At 34.6% G+C, this 14,680-nt stretch overlaps 2 protein-coding genes across 2 annotated transcripts; one reads left to right on the plus strand and one right to left on the minus strand.

The window, feature by feature from the left end:
• The first annotated feature begins 234 nt into the window (after nucleotides 1-234).
• Nucleotides 235-8,188, plus strand: LOC107014725 (sec-independent protein translocase protein TATB, chloroplastic). Its single transcript, XM_015214765.2, has 8 exons — nucleotides 235-517; nucleotides 615-736; nucleotides 3,171-3,230; nucleotides 3,331-3,472; nucleotides 6,253-6,396; nucleotides 6,774-6,926; nucleotides 7,625-7,744; nucleotides 7,847-8,188. Exons 1-8 carry the CDS (start codon nucleotides 298-300, stop codon nucleotides 7,906-7,908), a joined length of 1,023 nt encoding a protein of 340 aa, XP_015070251.1. The 5' UTR covers nucleotides 235-297; the 3' UTR covers nucleotides 7,909-8,188.
• Nucleotides 8,189-9,895: 1,707 nt separating this feature from the next.
• LOC107014608 (BAHD acyltransferase DCR) lies at nucleotides 9,896-12,922 on the minus strand. The gene is made up of 2 exons (XM_015214585.2): nucleotides 12,402-12,922; nucleotides 9,896-10,942 (listed from the first exon to the last, which is right to left on the minus strand). Exons 1-2 carry the CDS (start codon nucleotides 12,849-12,851, stop codon nucleotides 10,061-10,063), a joined length of 1,332 nt encoding a protein of 443 aa, XP_015070071.1. The 5' UTR covers nucleotides 12,852-12,922; the 3' UTR covers nucleotides 9,896-10,060.
• Nucleotides 12,923-14,680: the final 1,758 nt, after the last annotated feature.

Genomic DNA, 14,680 nt, shown 5'->3' on the forward strand with positions numbered 1-14,680 from the left:
CGTTGATGAATTTATCCTTAACCCTTTTATCTTTTTATAATGATGCATTCGTGATGTTCCTATCGAATTCTAAACTAATTTTATAGAATATCTATCATTCCACTATTTACAGGTACTTGGTAACTCTTAGGTTCGATTCGAACAAAATTGAAAACAGTTGTAGGAAATGATCAAAGAAAATGGGGCTTTATGGCCCAAATTAACATGAGTCGGTCCATTTTCTTTGTAGGACCAATATATCTGCAGGACCAATAGAGAAGAAAGCAAAATGAATGTAGGCTAGCTGAATTTGATTCAATGACCACCAGTTCTCTCATGGCTTCTGCAATATCATCATCTTCTTCTTCACTAGCTAGTAGTAGAAGAGTTTCTGTGACTGCCCTTTCATTTTCTTCCATTTCAGTTACCCACAACCCCAAAGTTCACTTCTTTAAATGGATTCCTTACTCGGGTCTCTCTTCTTGGAATGGACTGAAGCAGCTGAGTATTTCAAAATCTCAATTTACAGTACAAATTGGTACTTTTTCTTTAATGGGTCTTTGCTGATTCACCTGTTTTTAATGCCAAATTGGCATTTGCTTTGTTGATTCTTGAAGTGATTGGTTGGTATACAGGAAGAAGTAGAAAGAACAAAGGAAAAGGTGTATATGCATCTCTATTTGGAGTTGGTGCACCTGAGGCACTAGTGATTGGGGTTGTAGCTTTGCTAGTTTTTGGCCCAAAAGGTCTTGCTGAGGTATGTTTTGCCTTCTTCCTTGTACATAAATATCTGGGCATTGATTCCATTTTACTTCTTTTAGATTAGTCTTAAGTCAACTCTATTCTTCTCATAGATCACAGTATTAATCAGGGAAGATGTTATTTTTTTTTTGCCAGCTGAATTATTCAAAGCAGAGAGTCTACCACATGAACTCTCAGGCTAATTGATAGCATGACATAAATTTAAACTATGGTTAAGTAACTTTCTATTGAGCTCCCAGGGAACAAGTTTGCAGTCTCATACTGTAGATGTAATTGTGCAGATGATTTCTATCACTAATATGAAAGCTAATTAGACATGTGATACAAAATGTTTAACAGCTACTACTTAGATTGCTTACATTCAAAATCCTCATGCTTATTTGGAATTTAGTCATGTGAAAATTATGTCTTCAAATTCACTAGATAGTTTTAGTCCTTTAGATGCATTTAGCTAGAGTGAGTTTCAAATGCTAGATCTTTATGGAAGGATTAGAAACACCTCAACTGAGTTTTATATTATCTTATACTACTGCAAGAAGTCGTTGAATAAATTTGGGGAGGAAAAGAGGGGGGTGGGGTGACTGTAACATATAAGAGAGGTAAAATATATCATCATAGAAGAGGGTAGGAAGTCTGTTAGTTTTGGAGGAAGGGAGTGGACCTTCCTTGGTAGTTAATATATTCTCTGGTGTAAATGTCTATAAAATTCTTCGTATATGCCTCGGGTATTAGCTAAATGACCTTTCATGTGCTTAAGATTAGGAGGGGCGGTCTAGCATCTAAACTAAGGCGGGTTGCAGTGGTAGATGCACCTAAGATCATGAGTGCATATAGGCTTTTACAGCGCTTGCCCATTCGGGACAGTGATCGCTACAGGTGAAGAGATAAGCCAGCGGTTTACTGGGATGGGGTGGGATTTCAGTGAGTGCTAAAAGAGCGAATACAAGTAGTCAGAAAGTAGGCACCCGTACTACCTCAGTCAAGAGGTTAATGGGTATCTAATGATGAGGTCTTGTGCTATTGCTACCAATTGCTTTGAATCTCCAAGCATTTTACCCTTAGGATTCTGAAGGCTTGCTTTTTCTGTAACCTAGGTATGGGCATGGCTCTCTAATTAATTTAAGTTACCCAACTAGTGAGATGAAGTTCTTTGTGGTATCGCTGGAGAATACTTTCTGTTTACACCAAAAATAAAAAGAGCTATACAATTCATCTTGAAATTCTGCAAATTGTTCTTCTTGCCCTCAAAACATCTTTGATTCCTTTCTTTCCACGCTGTCCACCATATACAAGCTTGGACAATCCTCCCTCTCTCCTCCTTAATTCTAGTATTGCCTTATATTGATCCAAGAATTAAGGAGTTGTGCTATGTTTCTTGGTTTCACCCAAGTGATCTTCCTAAGGCTGCTGAATATTCTCCATAATTGATCTGTCCATTTGCAATGCAAAAAGAGATGGTTGACTGTCTCTACCTGTTCCTCACACAAATAGCATCTTGAGCATAGTTGGAACTTCCTCTTCTTTATATTTTCTTGTGTCAGCACTGCTTCCTTTGCTAGTAACCATGTCAAACAATTTACCTTGTATGGGATTTTAGGTTTCCATATCATCTGCCATGGCCAGAGCTCCATCCTGTCATTTGAATTTGAATGATTGAGATCTTTGTAAGCTGACTTGACACTTGAAACCCTTTTGCTGCCAATCTTCCACACAACCTTGTCTTCTTCCCTAGTCAGATTACTAAATTGTGCCATTGTATCATGGAAGGCCACTATGTTCCCCATCTCCCAATCATTTAGATTCCTCCTAAGATGTAAGTTCCACCCCTGTCCTGTCCACATTTCAGCCACAGTTGCATTTTGTTGAAAGCTTAGTGTATATAAGTCTGGGAATAATTGTTTCAGGGATCTTTAGGCAATCCATCTGTCCTCATAATTTTTGGAAAAAGAAAAACACTCCTGCTGATTGGCCCTTCCTTGGCATGCTGAGTAAAGTGAATACTGATGCAGCACCTTCTGGATGGTATCAGTCTCTGAAATCCCTTAGATGGTACTAGTTAATGACTGGCTGGCCACCCACACAAATAAGCAGTATAGGCTATAAGTGCCTCTTGTTAGGTCATGAGGCAGACACATGCATGTTCGTATGAGCATCATGTGCCTCTCTTTTGTTGGTCCCATTTTCGCTGCAAAATCACATTCTATTGATGCTTTCTACTTTGGTTCTGCAGCTAAAGTTTGAAGATTTTGAAGTTATAAACTTCAAATCCTTAGGTTGGGTTCAAGTATAACAATGTAAATGTAAACCCTGGTCGTACTACTAGTTGTTATGTCAGTAGGAGAACCTAGCTGTCTCATTCAACTATAATATCTATTGACAACATAAACCTTGACTTATCATCTTGCAATTTGAGATTTTCTACATGTCAGGTTGCTCGTAACCTGGGAAAAACTTTGCGCGAATTTCAACCTACTATCAGAGAACTTCAGGTAGGTCTGTGTGACTGTGACATTTGTCGAAGTAGATTTGTTTCCTTTATTCTACAAGCATGTTTTGGATTCTCATGGCGCTCTTGTCTTCTGCATGAAGGATGTTTCAAGGGAATTCAAGAGCACACTTGAACGAGAGATTGGCCTTGATGACATAAAAGGTTCAGTCCAAGACACAAGAAATTCTAGCACCATGAGTCCTTCATCAGATAGCAGCTCTAAAAATTCAGTGGCTGATCCCAGTGAGTCATCTTTATACCATTTGTGTTTCCTAAAATTAATTGTATGTCTTTTTTCATTAACTTCAAACAGTCCTTAACTTCTTGGACATTTTAATTATCATATTAATGGTTCAGAGGTTATATCAATGCCTGATAGAAAAAACCAAGTGTATGAGTGTATTATCAAATTAAAGAACTGTTGGTGTTTGCACATCTTTTGCAAGTGAATGCCGATCAGAACCACAACCAATCTTACCAAGACCTTAACCATCAAAATCAGCACTGTTCTAAAAGCTACCCTAGGTGACGTGGTCTTTCATGTAGTTTCTCAAGAATTGATTTTGGTACTATAATCTCTGACTTTCATCCGTATAAATTAATATGTTTTTTTATCTAAGAAACTTAAAAATTGGTTGACTTGTAAACAATTGACATTACAGAAGTTTTTGCTTGGTTTTGAGCTTTCGTTTCACAAGCAGGAAACTAAAGTAATCACACTAATAATTTTTGTTGCATTGTTGGTGTGCAAACAAATTCTCAAAATGGAAGTAATAAGAAAAAAGAAAAAAGGGCAGCCCGGTGCACAAAGCATCCTGTGTTAGCAGGTTCTGGGGAAGGCTGCACCTCAAGGGGTGTGATGTAGACATCCTAACCTGATGCAAGCATTAGTGGCTGCTTCCACGACTCGAACCCGTGACCTATAGGTCATACGGAGACCACTTTAGCATTGCTATAAGAAAAAGAAACTACATATAATGTGTAGGGGTACTCTTCCTGGTGTGAGGTCTTTTAGAGAAAATCGTAAAGGCTTTGCGGAAGTGGAACATCACACCGTGTAATGATTTCAATTGGACCTATTTAACTCACCCAATTTTATAGGAGCCGATGGTTTGGTTAAATGGGTATGGAGATGATGAAGATAACTCTCATATTGCTGCCTGGAGAACTAAGAAACAAAGCCCAATTGAGTGACGGAGTTGAATGTGCTGGTATACTCCCGTTGAGTGTTCACGGGCCAGTTTACTACCTTTGGCCGTACCTTGGAGACCCACACAAAGAGAAACAGTAGTGGGTTTTGGTGGATAAATACTTAGTTAATTAGGTGGCTCACAATGAAGCTCTAGGTTAGTGCATAATTGGGTGAGCGAACAAAGTCCCATATTGGAAATTGATAAAAAGAATTTATATATAAGGTGTAGAGATACTATGAATGGTGTGAGGTCTCTAGGAGAAAATCATGCAGGTTTGACCCAAAGTAAACATCAACACACCATGTTAAGAGTGACTTTCAGTGTAGTCTAGTCGACAAAGATGTAGGATTGAAAGACCTTTAAAATGCCAAATTGAAATTGAAAAGCAAAGGTATGATGAATCCACCTAGGTGCATGACGAGTATGTGTTTGCCTTTTGCATAGATTAAAAAAAAATTGCACTTCAATTACTTTTTAGGGTTCTTGAATTTTGGAGTGTCTATTGTGAAAGAAGTTCGGTCTGACAATGAAGTTTCTTGGCGTGTATGTCTTTTTTCCCTTCATTATTTGATTTTCCATTGGAGGTGGACCTTCTTCTCCTTAATCATAAGGATACCATTAGTCTGTTTATGTCTTTAACCCAGCCTACTGATCTTCCTCTTTGAATTAGATCGAAATTCCAATGTCAATTTCGTCAGATTACAACTTGAAACCCTCTTCTTTTGATCCAAATCTTCCCCAACACGAACCTTAGTTAGATTCAGGCATGCTATTTATACTATTAAGAATAGTTATATGAGAACATCTCACACTCTTTTGGACATACACTGACAAGAGACTTGTGAGCTTAACACTCTGACAGGCTTTAGCAAAGGATAATAAAGGTCTCTCATTTTTCTTCATTAACGTAGGCCATAGAATGGTGACAAGGTGAACATGCTCTGGACTCCTTGAATTTTCAATCTATTGTGTTGAATCTTACTTTTACATTCATTTGCACTTTGTGGATAACCGCTTGGTTTAAAGAAATTATGTACAGCGGGCATGTGTTTGAGAGGGACAGAAGTCAAGTTTTTGTTGTACATGTACAAAATGTTAAGAGGTGCGTGAAGAGTTCATGGAAACCTTGGGCTCATTACAGACATTGCCCTTTCGAGGATTCAAATTTAGTTCTTCTGAATTTATATGAAATACTTGAAAACTCACCGTCTACAATCAGAGGTGTTCCAAACTGTTTGATGTTTGTGAATTATCTGAAGTAAAAGCAAATTTCAAAAGATGCCATATCATCAAAATGTGCGATAACCGGCTATGTTCCTTTGTGAAGAAGATTATCTAGAAAGAACTGAATTTGGAGGAAATTTTAGCTGTTTAGAGCGCAAGACTAGCATGAAACATGTTTTTGCTGAAGAAACGTTTACATCTGATAACTAGAGGAAGGACAACCTTGCATTCGTGTTTGCATTTCTACCTCCTAATGACATAATCACTGCTCATTGCTTTTTAGTATAGCGGAAGGCCCAAAATTGCAAGAATATTTATTCCTTATCTAGGGCCTTTTCAATCATATATTCTAGCCTTCCAATCGATGGTTGTTGCTGCTTATTACCTGCAAGATATCCACTATTGCAAATCGACAAGTCGTTTTTTGGTCCCTTATCTTGGACCATTTTTACCTACTATTATCCATAGTTGTCTTCTGCAATTATTATTTTTAGCATTACATCATTGAAGAAGCAAAGCAGTTTCCCATGCTCATTTGTGTTAGCAGACTAAATAGTTACCTATCCTGTAAAGAGTGTCACTATATAACTCTTACAAAAATGGCAGATGGTTCTCCATCACCAAAATTAGCTTCCACAGCTGAAGACGACTTGGAAAGGATGATGAGAATCGCTGATGCTGAAAAGCAAGCAGAGAAAGACCTTGCAGCCTTACTTGAAAGTCGGTCTGAATCCCAAACCGTGTCACAAGGTAAGTAGATATACAAAATAAAGATCAGATAACCGTTCGTTTAGCTAGACTGTAGCAACCATTGTCCATCTCTTAAATTGCTGAACTCCAGATGCCTGATTTTTCTTAGCTCCTGATGGGACTGCAAAAAAGTGCTCTACTTCTATTTGGATATTTGTTGCTCTCATTAGCACAAGAAGCAATCCACTTCTTGAGTTTCTTTTACCTTTACAATCATGGTATGAAGCAGGGTGCATTTCTACTAGGTGTTTTCCGCAGATCCACTCGAGCTGTTATGACACATTCTATTCATGGGATGCATTTTAGAACATTTTGATCCAATTGTTGTTTTATTCTGTTATTCATCCTTAAGGAACTAATCAGTGTTAATGTTTCAGAAGTAGCAGATAATTCTTCTTCCTCAGATAGAGCATACTCAACTGAAGAGTACTTGAAGATCAGTGAGGAACAGCTAAAAGCTGCTGCTCAGAAGCAGAGTGAGACATCTACGCCCGAGCAAATCCCCTTCAATACCCAAAGCCCATCGCAAGGTTAGTAATATGCAGACATAGAAAACACCTTAAATTGGTAAAGTCACAAAACCTGGTCTCTCTTGCTGTGCTCCTATTGGAGTTGCCCAAAAGTGGTCTAGTTCGATTTGGATACTTATTGCCTCAATAGTACAATGATGGATCCACTGCTTGAATTCTTTTCTCCTTTACCATTAATATTTTGTTACAAAAGCAGGGTACATTTGTTGGAGTCCCATATCATTTGTAGGATGAGAACACGGACTTCTTATATGGTCTTGGGCAACCCTCCATTTCATGAGCATACTTTTGAAGCTGAGTTAGGCTCAAGGTCCATTTCTTTATTATGGTATCAGTGTGACGCTCATCCCTTTTTATTGTTTCCAATGTTGCCCCCCCCCCCCAACCCGGTCTTATATTATTCACGCTCCACACGTCCGATCCTGGGCGTGTGGTAGTGGGGTGGGTTGGAGTCCCACATTGTTTGTGGGACGGTAACATGGACTACTTAGTTGGTCTTGGGCAGTCCTCCCTCATGTCCTAGCTTTTGAGGTTGAATTAAACTCAGAAGTCTATTTCTTTATTAACATTAATACTAGTTGTGTTGTGCAACCAGAGCTGATATGACATTCTATTCACAGGAGGCACTTCCAAACTTTTCGACCTGATTGGTTGTTTTCTTTATCCATAGGGAACTAACTGGTATTGTTCTAAAATAGCAGATAGTGCTTCTTCAGCAGATGGAGCGTACTCAACTGAAGATCTTTCAAAGGCAGCTGCTCAGCAGAATCTTTCTTCTCCCCAACATAGCCCCTCAAATGCTGAAAGCCAGTCGCAAGGTTAGTAATTTGTGCACACAGTATGCTCTCTCTCTCTCTCTCTCTCTCTCTCTCTCTCTCTTCCTCTGTTCTGATGTTTTCTGTAACTGCATTACACCCCAGAAGCTCCTGGAGAAGCAGCCTCGATGATCTCTTCTTCCACGAATCCCGAAAGTGAGACATAGGGAAGTAATGGTATAGGTCTTGTTCTTAAAATCATTGAATATTTGTAGTGTTATTCTTAAAATGCTTGATGAACTTTTGGAATGTTCTGCTTCGGAGTAACAATTTTGTACATTAGAGCCATTGAAAGAGTGTTGTACTTAATTAGTCCTCCTCTGTTGTATTGTATAAACTAAAGATATAAACTCACACGCGATACTCGATACTGATTATGTTAACACTAACACTCTCCCATATTATACACCTAATTGATACGAGTCGTGTGAGACTTCTTTTTTATTAGTGGATGATGTGTGAGGCACAACATAAGATTTGGTTTTGTATTGTTCATTGGTCATTCTCTAAGAGGAAAATGGTAAGATGTACCTCTTAACAGTTGAACTCATGGGAACATTTTATAATATTTTATATTTGGCTTAAGTTAAAGTTGTACATTTTATATTTGGCTTAAGTTAAAGTTGTACACATATTTTACTTTTACATTTCATTTTAGACTTTTTTGATTGAACACTTGTATTAACATACCTATTCAACATTTTTTCACAAATAATAACTAAAAATAAAAATTGTGTCATATACTCACGATGAGGTGGCATAATAACTAATCAGCAAAAGAATCGTGGCATTGAATCCATAATAACAATTAAATAAAATATTAAAATAAAATAAAATTATATTATCAACCAAAAAAAAAGAAAAACATCAAGTTATCTTTAAACGCCGTTATCCGTCCATCTTTTTGTCAATTATTTTTTTTTAATTAAATAAAGCTAAAACTTTATTGTGAATTATGTTTATATTAATTTCGTAAAAAAATTAAAAATATATTATTTAAGTAAATTAATTTTAATAATGGCTTATTTAGTCAAAAATTCCATTTTTTTTATTTTAAAAAATTCATTTATTTTTAAGAAATGTTTTTTTCAACTCAAATACACCTTTAGTGTCAATATATTTGCATCAAATATATATATAAGTAGGTGTTATGCCGTAAAGTCTGAGAGACAACTAGATTAAAAGAAGAAAGAGAAAATAATAATTGAACTCGCACGTAGATAAAATATTTTTAGAGTATTAGTATGTTTGCAGATAAATGTTATCACGATTTTTAATTTTTAGATCATGATAATTTCATCTTGATTTTGCACCATGTAATTAATTTTTCAGATATGAAAAAAATATTTTTATTGCTTTTATCGTTGTTTGTCAAAAATTTTATAATGTATTCACATGTGACTATATTTTTTTGAAAAAGGGTTAAAAATACCTTGAACTATCCGAAATAACTCAAATATGCCCTTAAACTATATTTCGGCTCAAATATACGCTTTCCATCAAAGTATAAAGTCAAAAATACCCTTCTCATTAACAGATTCTGTTAAACGTCACTTGGATGCCATTTAAGCCAATAGAGTTTCACTCATGCCACGTAGGCTAATAAACTTATCCCTACTTTCCTCGAATTTTCTCCATTTTCCTTAGAATTTAAAAACGATATCACTAAAAAAAATAGAACCACTTTCCCTCATTTCTCCATTTCTTGCATATCGTTGACCCTTTTGAGCTTGTTTCTTTTGACTTCCAACATCAGACTTCATTGTTTCAGGTGGTGACATTACGGTACACGGCATCAGAAATACTACTTGGATCAAGGCACTACTTTGTTTATTTACTTTGCTTCATTCCAATTCCATTTGAAAGAAAACTATTTTTATTGAATGGTTGTTCATGGATGGGTTGAGTGACCACTGTTATGACATAAAACCAAAATTAGAATTAAGAAAGAGAATTAAGAAGTTATGTACTTTGAACCTTAACCACAAAATCGTCTCTAAGGAAATGGTGAAATGAGGGAAAGAGTTTTCATGTTTTTTAGTGAAATCGTTTCTAAATTCTAAGGAAAATGGAGAAAATTGAGAGAAATTAGAGATAAGTTTATTAGTCTATGTGGCGTTAATGCAACTCTATTGCCTTATATGACATGCCACGTGACATCCAAATAATATTTAACACATTAAGCACAAAAACGAACATTATTCCTTTATACCAACTGAGAAAAAAAAAACAGAAACATACCACATGATAAAACAATAATAAATAAACTCAAAAAAAAAACAAAAACATACCAATTAAGCAAAAGCAAAAGCAAATGAATTAAGCTTCCATAAGAAACTCTTTATCCTTCTCCAACCTCTCCATAGCATTTGCTTCCAAGCTAATCTCCACATCAATTCCTCTTCCTCCATTTTTCTCTGGATACAAATACACCATCCCATCAAATCTATTGTTCAACCCACTCCTCACGATCTCCGCTTTTCCCCATCCAAAATCAACCTCATACACCTTAAACCTCGGCGAACTTCCCACCGCCACACAGTTCACTCCGGCATCTTTATACGCAAATATCTTCGGACTGCTCTCCCATTCCTTGTTCCTTTCTTCAATCGCCTTCGCATCGTGCTTCGCTATTGCTTGCTGAATCATCCCTGCCGCAAACTCAATCGGATTCGATAGCAGCAATCCCGCAGCCGTTACAGTGAAAATCGCCTGAATTAGGTTTCCGAAGTAACTCTCCGGCATCGGCGGATCGACTCTTTTACGGCAATCAGCGAACACGGTGTAAACCGTGTATTCCTCCGGTTTGAGCTGCCTCGCACGTGTGACAGCTAGCCACACGTGCGCGGAGAGGGATTGGAAAGTAGAAAACGACGACGTATTATTTGTGCCTTCTTCTGGTGGGTTCGTATTGACTTTTGACTTGATTTGATCAATTGCTGATTCGGAAAACTTGAACACCCTGTCACGCATAGGTGGATCCGACTTGGCATGTTCCGGTGCGTCGGATGGCTTAGATAGGTTGAGTTTGACTCGAGTGTCACGAGCTTTAGTTCGTTCGAGGAAAGGTGGGACCGAGATGGAGGTGGCCCCACTACAGAGCTGGGCCCAGGAAGTCATGAAGTGCCACGTGGAGGTACCGTCCAGCACAGCATGATTAAATGCTAATCCCATTGCCAGCCCGTCTTTAAGCTTGGTGAGCTGTCAAAAATAATAGAGTGATGAATGGGGTCCAACTAATTAATTACTCCTAACTGCGTAACTATTTTTTCAGTTGAAATTAAATGCAACACAAAATTATACATCAAAGAAGCATATAACTCTAAATTGGTAATCTTAATAATAGGATAGATTACTTAAAGAGTTAAATCAGATTACAACAAAGAACGGTGAAACCAAAATAGCAATATAATGTATGTTTCTAAAAATAAACTACAAGAATTAGTACAAAGTAAGATTTGGTACATCCATTTGTGGACAGCTTTTCTTATTTTATAAAAAAAATAAAAATACACCCACGATGGTGGCGATTCTAAATATAATTTATAGGAGGAGGACATAAACCATAACCTTTTTATACGACAGACCGGCAAGTGAAATAAAAGTGCATGTTAATGTAGCAAAAAAATGGGCTAACATACCATGTGAGATCCTATGGAATATGATTATTTGTTTGGACTAGGAGACAAAAAAAAATGTAATTTCATATCGACTATCTTATGACTGATTTAAATTTAATTTTAGAAAATCAAGACATGATTAGTTGTTTGTTTTCATTTTTACTTTTAGTCCTATATGTGAAGAAGTATTAATGTAGTGCGAATTGCGAAAGAAAGGATTATAATTACCTTTTTTTACATTTTTACTATTTCAAAAATAATAATTCACTTGATCTTTAATATATTAAAAAAAGATTTTTTAAAATCTTATTTTACCTTTACTATTACTCTCTCCGTTCGATATTGTTTGTCATGGTTTCTATTTTTAGAGTCAAACTATAAAAACTTTGACCAACTTTTTAATATGCATTTTTTAATTATATGAATATGAAAAAATTGTAATTTATAGTATTTTTCATATAGTTTTAGAATATCTAATTTTTTTATTTAAAATATCGAACTAATATGATCTAATTTACCTTTGAAAATTAGTCAAATTAACTTTCTATAAGCTCAACATGACAAACATTTCTGAACGGAGAGAGTAACTATTTTTTCAATATCTAATACTAAATATTAATTAATAAAAATACTATAATTAAATAATCATTTTAATTATCATTTTTATTTAATAAATATGTCAAAATCCAATTATAATCAAATAAAAATAAACCGAATAACCTATTTTTCAAAAACCACACTAAATACCCCACAACTAATTTTCTGTCACAGCCGAACTAATAAAAGTGCATTAATAAATGTAACGTAGACGTGACTAGCTAGCTGAAACTCAATTCACAAAAAAAATTACTTATAAATAATAATAAATTAGGAGTAATAAAGTTATAAAGCAAAATAACTTTTTATATGTTATAATTAACAAGATTAATTATCTCTTTTATCAGTACTAAATTACGTATAATCTAATTAACAAGATTAATTATCACTTTTATCAGTACTAAGTTACGTATGATCTGATTGTATAAATATTTTTTTTTTACCTGTACGGCGAGTAGAGGCCTGTGAAGTCCTTCTAAATTCAAGATTTTGTTATAAGGTATCAAATCTTGGAATTTCTTAATCCCTTCTTGATGATTAGTAAGATTAGCAACTTGAATCTCTTGAGCCTCAGCCACAATTACCTCAACTCCATCCATATCATCATCATATTCCACCTTAAATACTCCTTCATCATCTTTTCCCAATTTCCCAGCAAGTTGATAAAAATCTTCCAACACTAAAGCCAAACCATCTTTCAATTTTTCTACTGTTTCCTCAAAGCTTTCAGCCCCTAATTTGTAAACCATCAACTTTTGGTTATAATAAAAAGCTAAGTAAGGTAAATCAAATGTTACTAATTGACATTCTTTTTTCCCTAGTGGTTTTTGTGGCTTCACATTTGATTTTTTCAAGATGTTCACATTTGTAGTGGCAATTTCCTCCTTTGTCATGGCTAAAGTTATTTTTTTTTATTTTGGTTTTTTTGGTGTGTGTTTTTGCAAGATAGAAAAATGAGCCAAGATAGTGATTTACTTATAGTACTAGTAGTGTTATATTGGGAACGGTTGGGGTGCATTTATGAATTACATGATGTGTAGTTGGATACAATTTATTACTACTATCCTTAGCTATTGGATGGCAGTTGAAGGAAATTATTTCACTTTACTTTTGTTTTCTTCTTAGTGTTTTAAGTCAAATAATATGGATGATTATAACAAACAAGTGGAAAAATGAAACTAACAAAGAAATTACAAAACAATAATAGAGGTAAGTCTTAAACTCAAAAATGAGGGACGAGAGGATTAGACATTTTTTTTAACAATTTGTATAAGTCTAATTTACTTTCACAAATCTTATTTGTCAATTCGGATCCCAAACATAATTTCTTAATTGGATGTTAGATTATTTTACTCGTACTGGTCCTGACCCGTTCATAATAGTAGGGCATTGGTTTTCTCATAAAAGGATGTAGTATAAACCATTTTATGTGTCTTTGGAAAAGCTCATGTTATGTTGCATAAGATTTTGAGTAGTTAATTAAGTGCAAAGACGTGCCTTGTTTTCCAAATATATACCTAATTATTAATTCCGTCATTGAAAATTGAAATTGAAATGCTTTTTTATCATGTATGTGAATTATTCGATCAATAATTTGATTATACTAATTTCATAATTTGAAATGAAATTATCTAAAGAAAATAAATTCAAGTAAACTCATATACTTCTGTCATTATCATGCATTTTTTTATTTTTTATTTTTAAAATTTGTGAAGCTGATTTTCTTATAAAATGTTGCTATTAGTTATTGTTTTTAAAGTATGAAAACTCATTAAGACTAATTGAAAATAAAATGATATATATTGTGGATAATATTAATTGTTATTTGCTCATCTAAGTTATTATCAATTTATCACAAAAATGGAATCAAACCAACCGATATTTAACTACATCTATTCTCTGAAAATTTTAGATACACGTCATTTTTATAGCGTTCTGTCATTTCTTCTTGTTAACACAAAATTTATTTCATTTTAATGTTATAAAAAATTGACCTATTCATAGAATGAACTTATACCATAGAATACGAATACTTTGAAAAATAGAAATATAGATATTAAAAGTGAACAATTTTTTTACTAATTAAATAAAATACTGCCTAAAAGTGATTATTGTAAAGTCTTCTACTTTAAATTGAGCTGCCAATTATACATATAATAAAGTAATTATGAGTACATTAAGCTAGCGTTTGGCCATAGATTTCCAAATATTCTTGGCAAATATTATTTGAGTGAAAATTTGGGTGAAATTTCACCATCTGTTTGGCCATAAAATTTGGGAAATATATTTCAACTTTTTAGAAAAATATGATTTATACCCACAAGTTTTAAAAACTATCAAAACTAACTAAAAGTTTGTATTACAAGTCAATTGAATGTTCGTTACAACAATAACAAATAATGTCCATGACACTAAAACGATGTGGTAATTTGGAGTGAGTGCAACAAGAATTATTCCATGTATCGTGAAGCAGACAAAGTACATGACTTTGTTACCTAAAGCCAATTTTTAATAATTTTCATCAACAATCATATCATTATTTAATATTCACTAAATATTTCATCACTATTTTGGTGTTCACGTAAAAAATGATGTAATACAACGCAAGCAAAAACTAGAGAGGGTGTTTTTGTAAAAGATAAAAGATTGGGGTAAAATTTTAATTTTCAAAATATCCCAAATAATGAGATTTGGCCCAAATACTAGAAAAAACTAGTATTTG

The sequence above is a fragment of the Solanum pennellii genome, chromosome 3 (assembly GCF_001406875.1).
Source record: "Solanum pennellii chromosome 3, SPENNV200".
NCBI classification, from domain to species: Eukaryota; Viridiplantae; Streptophyta; class Magnoliopsida; order Solanales; family Solanaceae; genus Solanum; species Solanum pennellii.

Excerpts from the sequence above, each read along its gene's own strand:
- LOC107014608 (XM_015214585.2), bottom strand. The coding sequence starts at position 12,851 with ATGACAAAGGAGGAAATTGCCACTACAAATGTGAACATCTTGAAAAAA. Across the intron at positions 10,943-12,401 it reads GGCCTCTACTCGCCGTACAG|CTCACCAAGCTTAAAGACGG; the intron begins GTAAAAAAAAAA and ends TATTTTTGACAG.
- LOC107014725 (XM_015214765.2), top strand. The coding sequence starts at position 298 with ATGACCACCAGTTCTCTCATGGCTTCTGCAATATCATCATCTTCTTCT. Across the intron at positions 518-614 it reads TCAATTTACAGTACAAATTG|GAAGAAGTAGAAAGAACAAA; the intron begins GTACTTTTTCTT and ends GTTGGTATACAG. Across the intron at positions 737-3,170 it reads GCCCAAAAGGTCTTGCTGAG|GTTGCTCGTAACCTGGGAAA; the intron begins GTATGTTTTGCC and ends TCTACATGTCAG.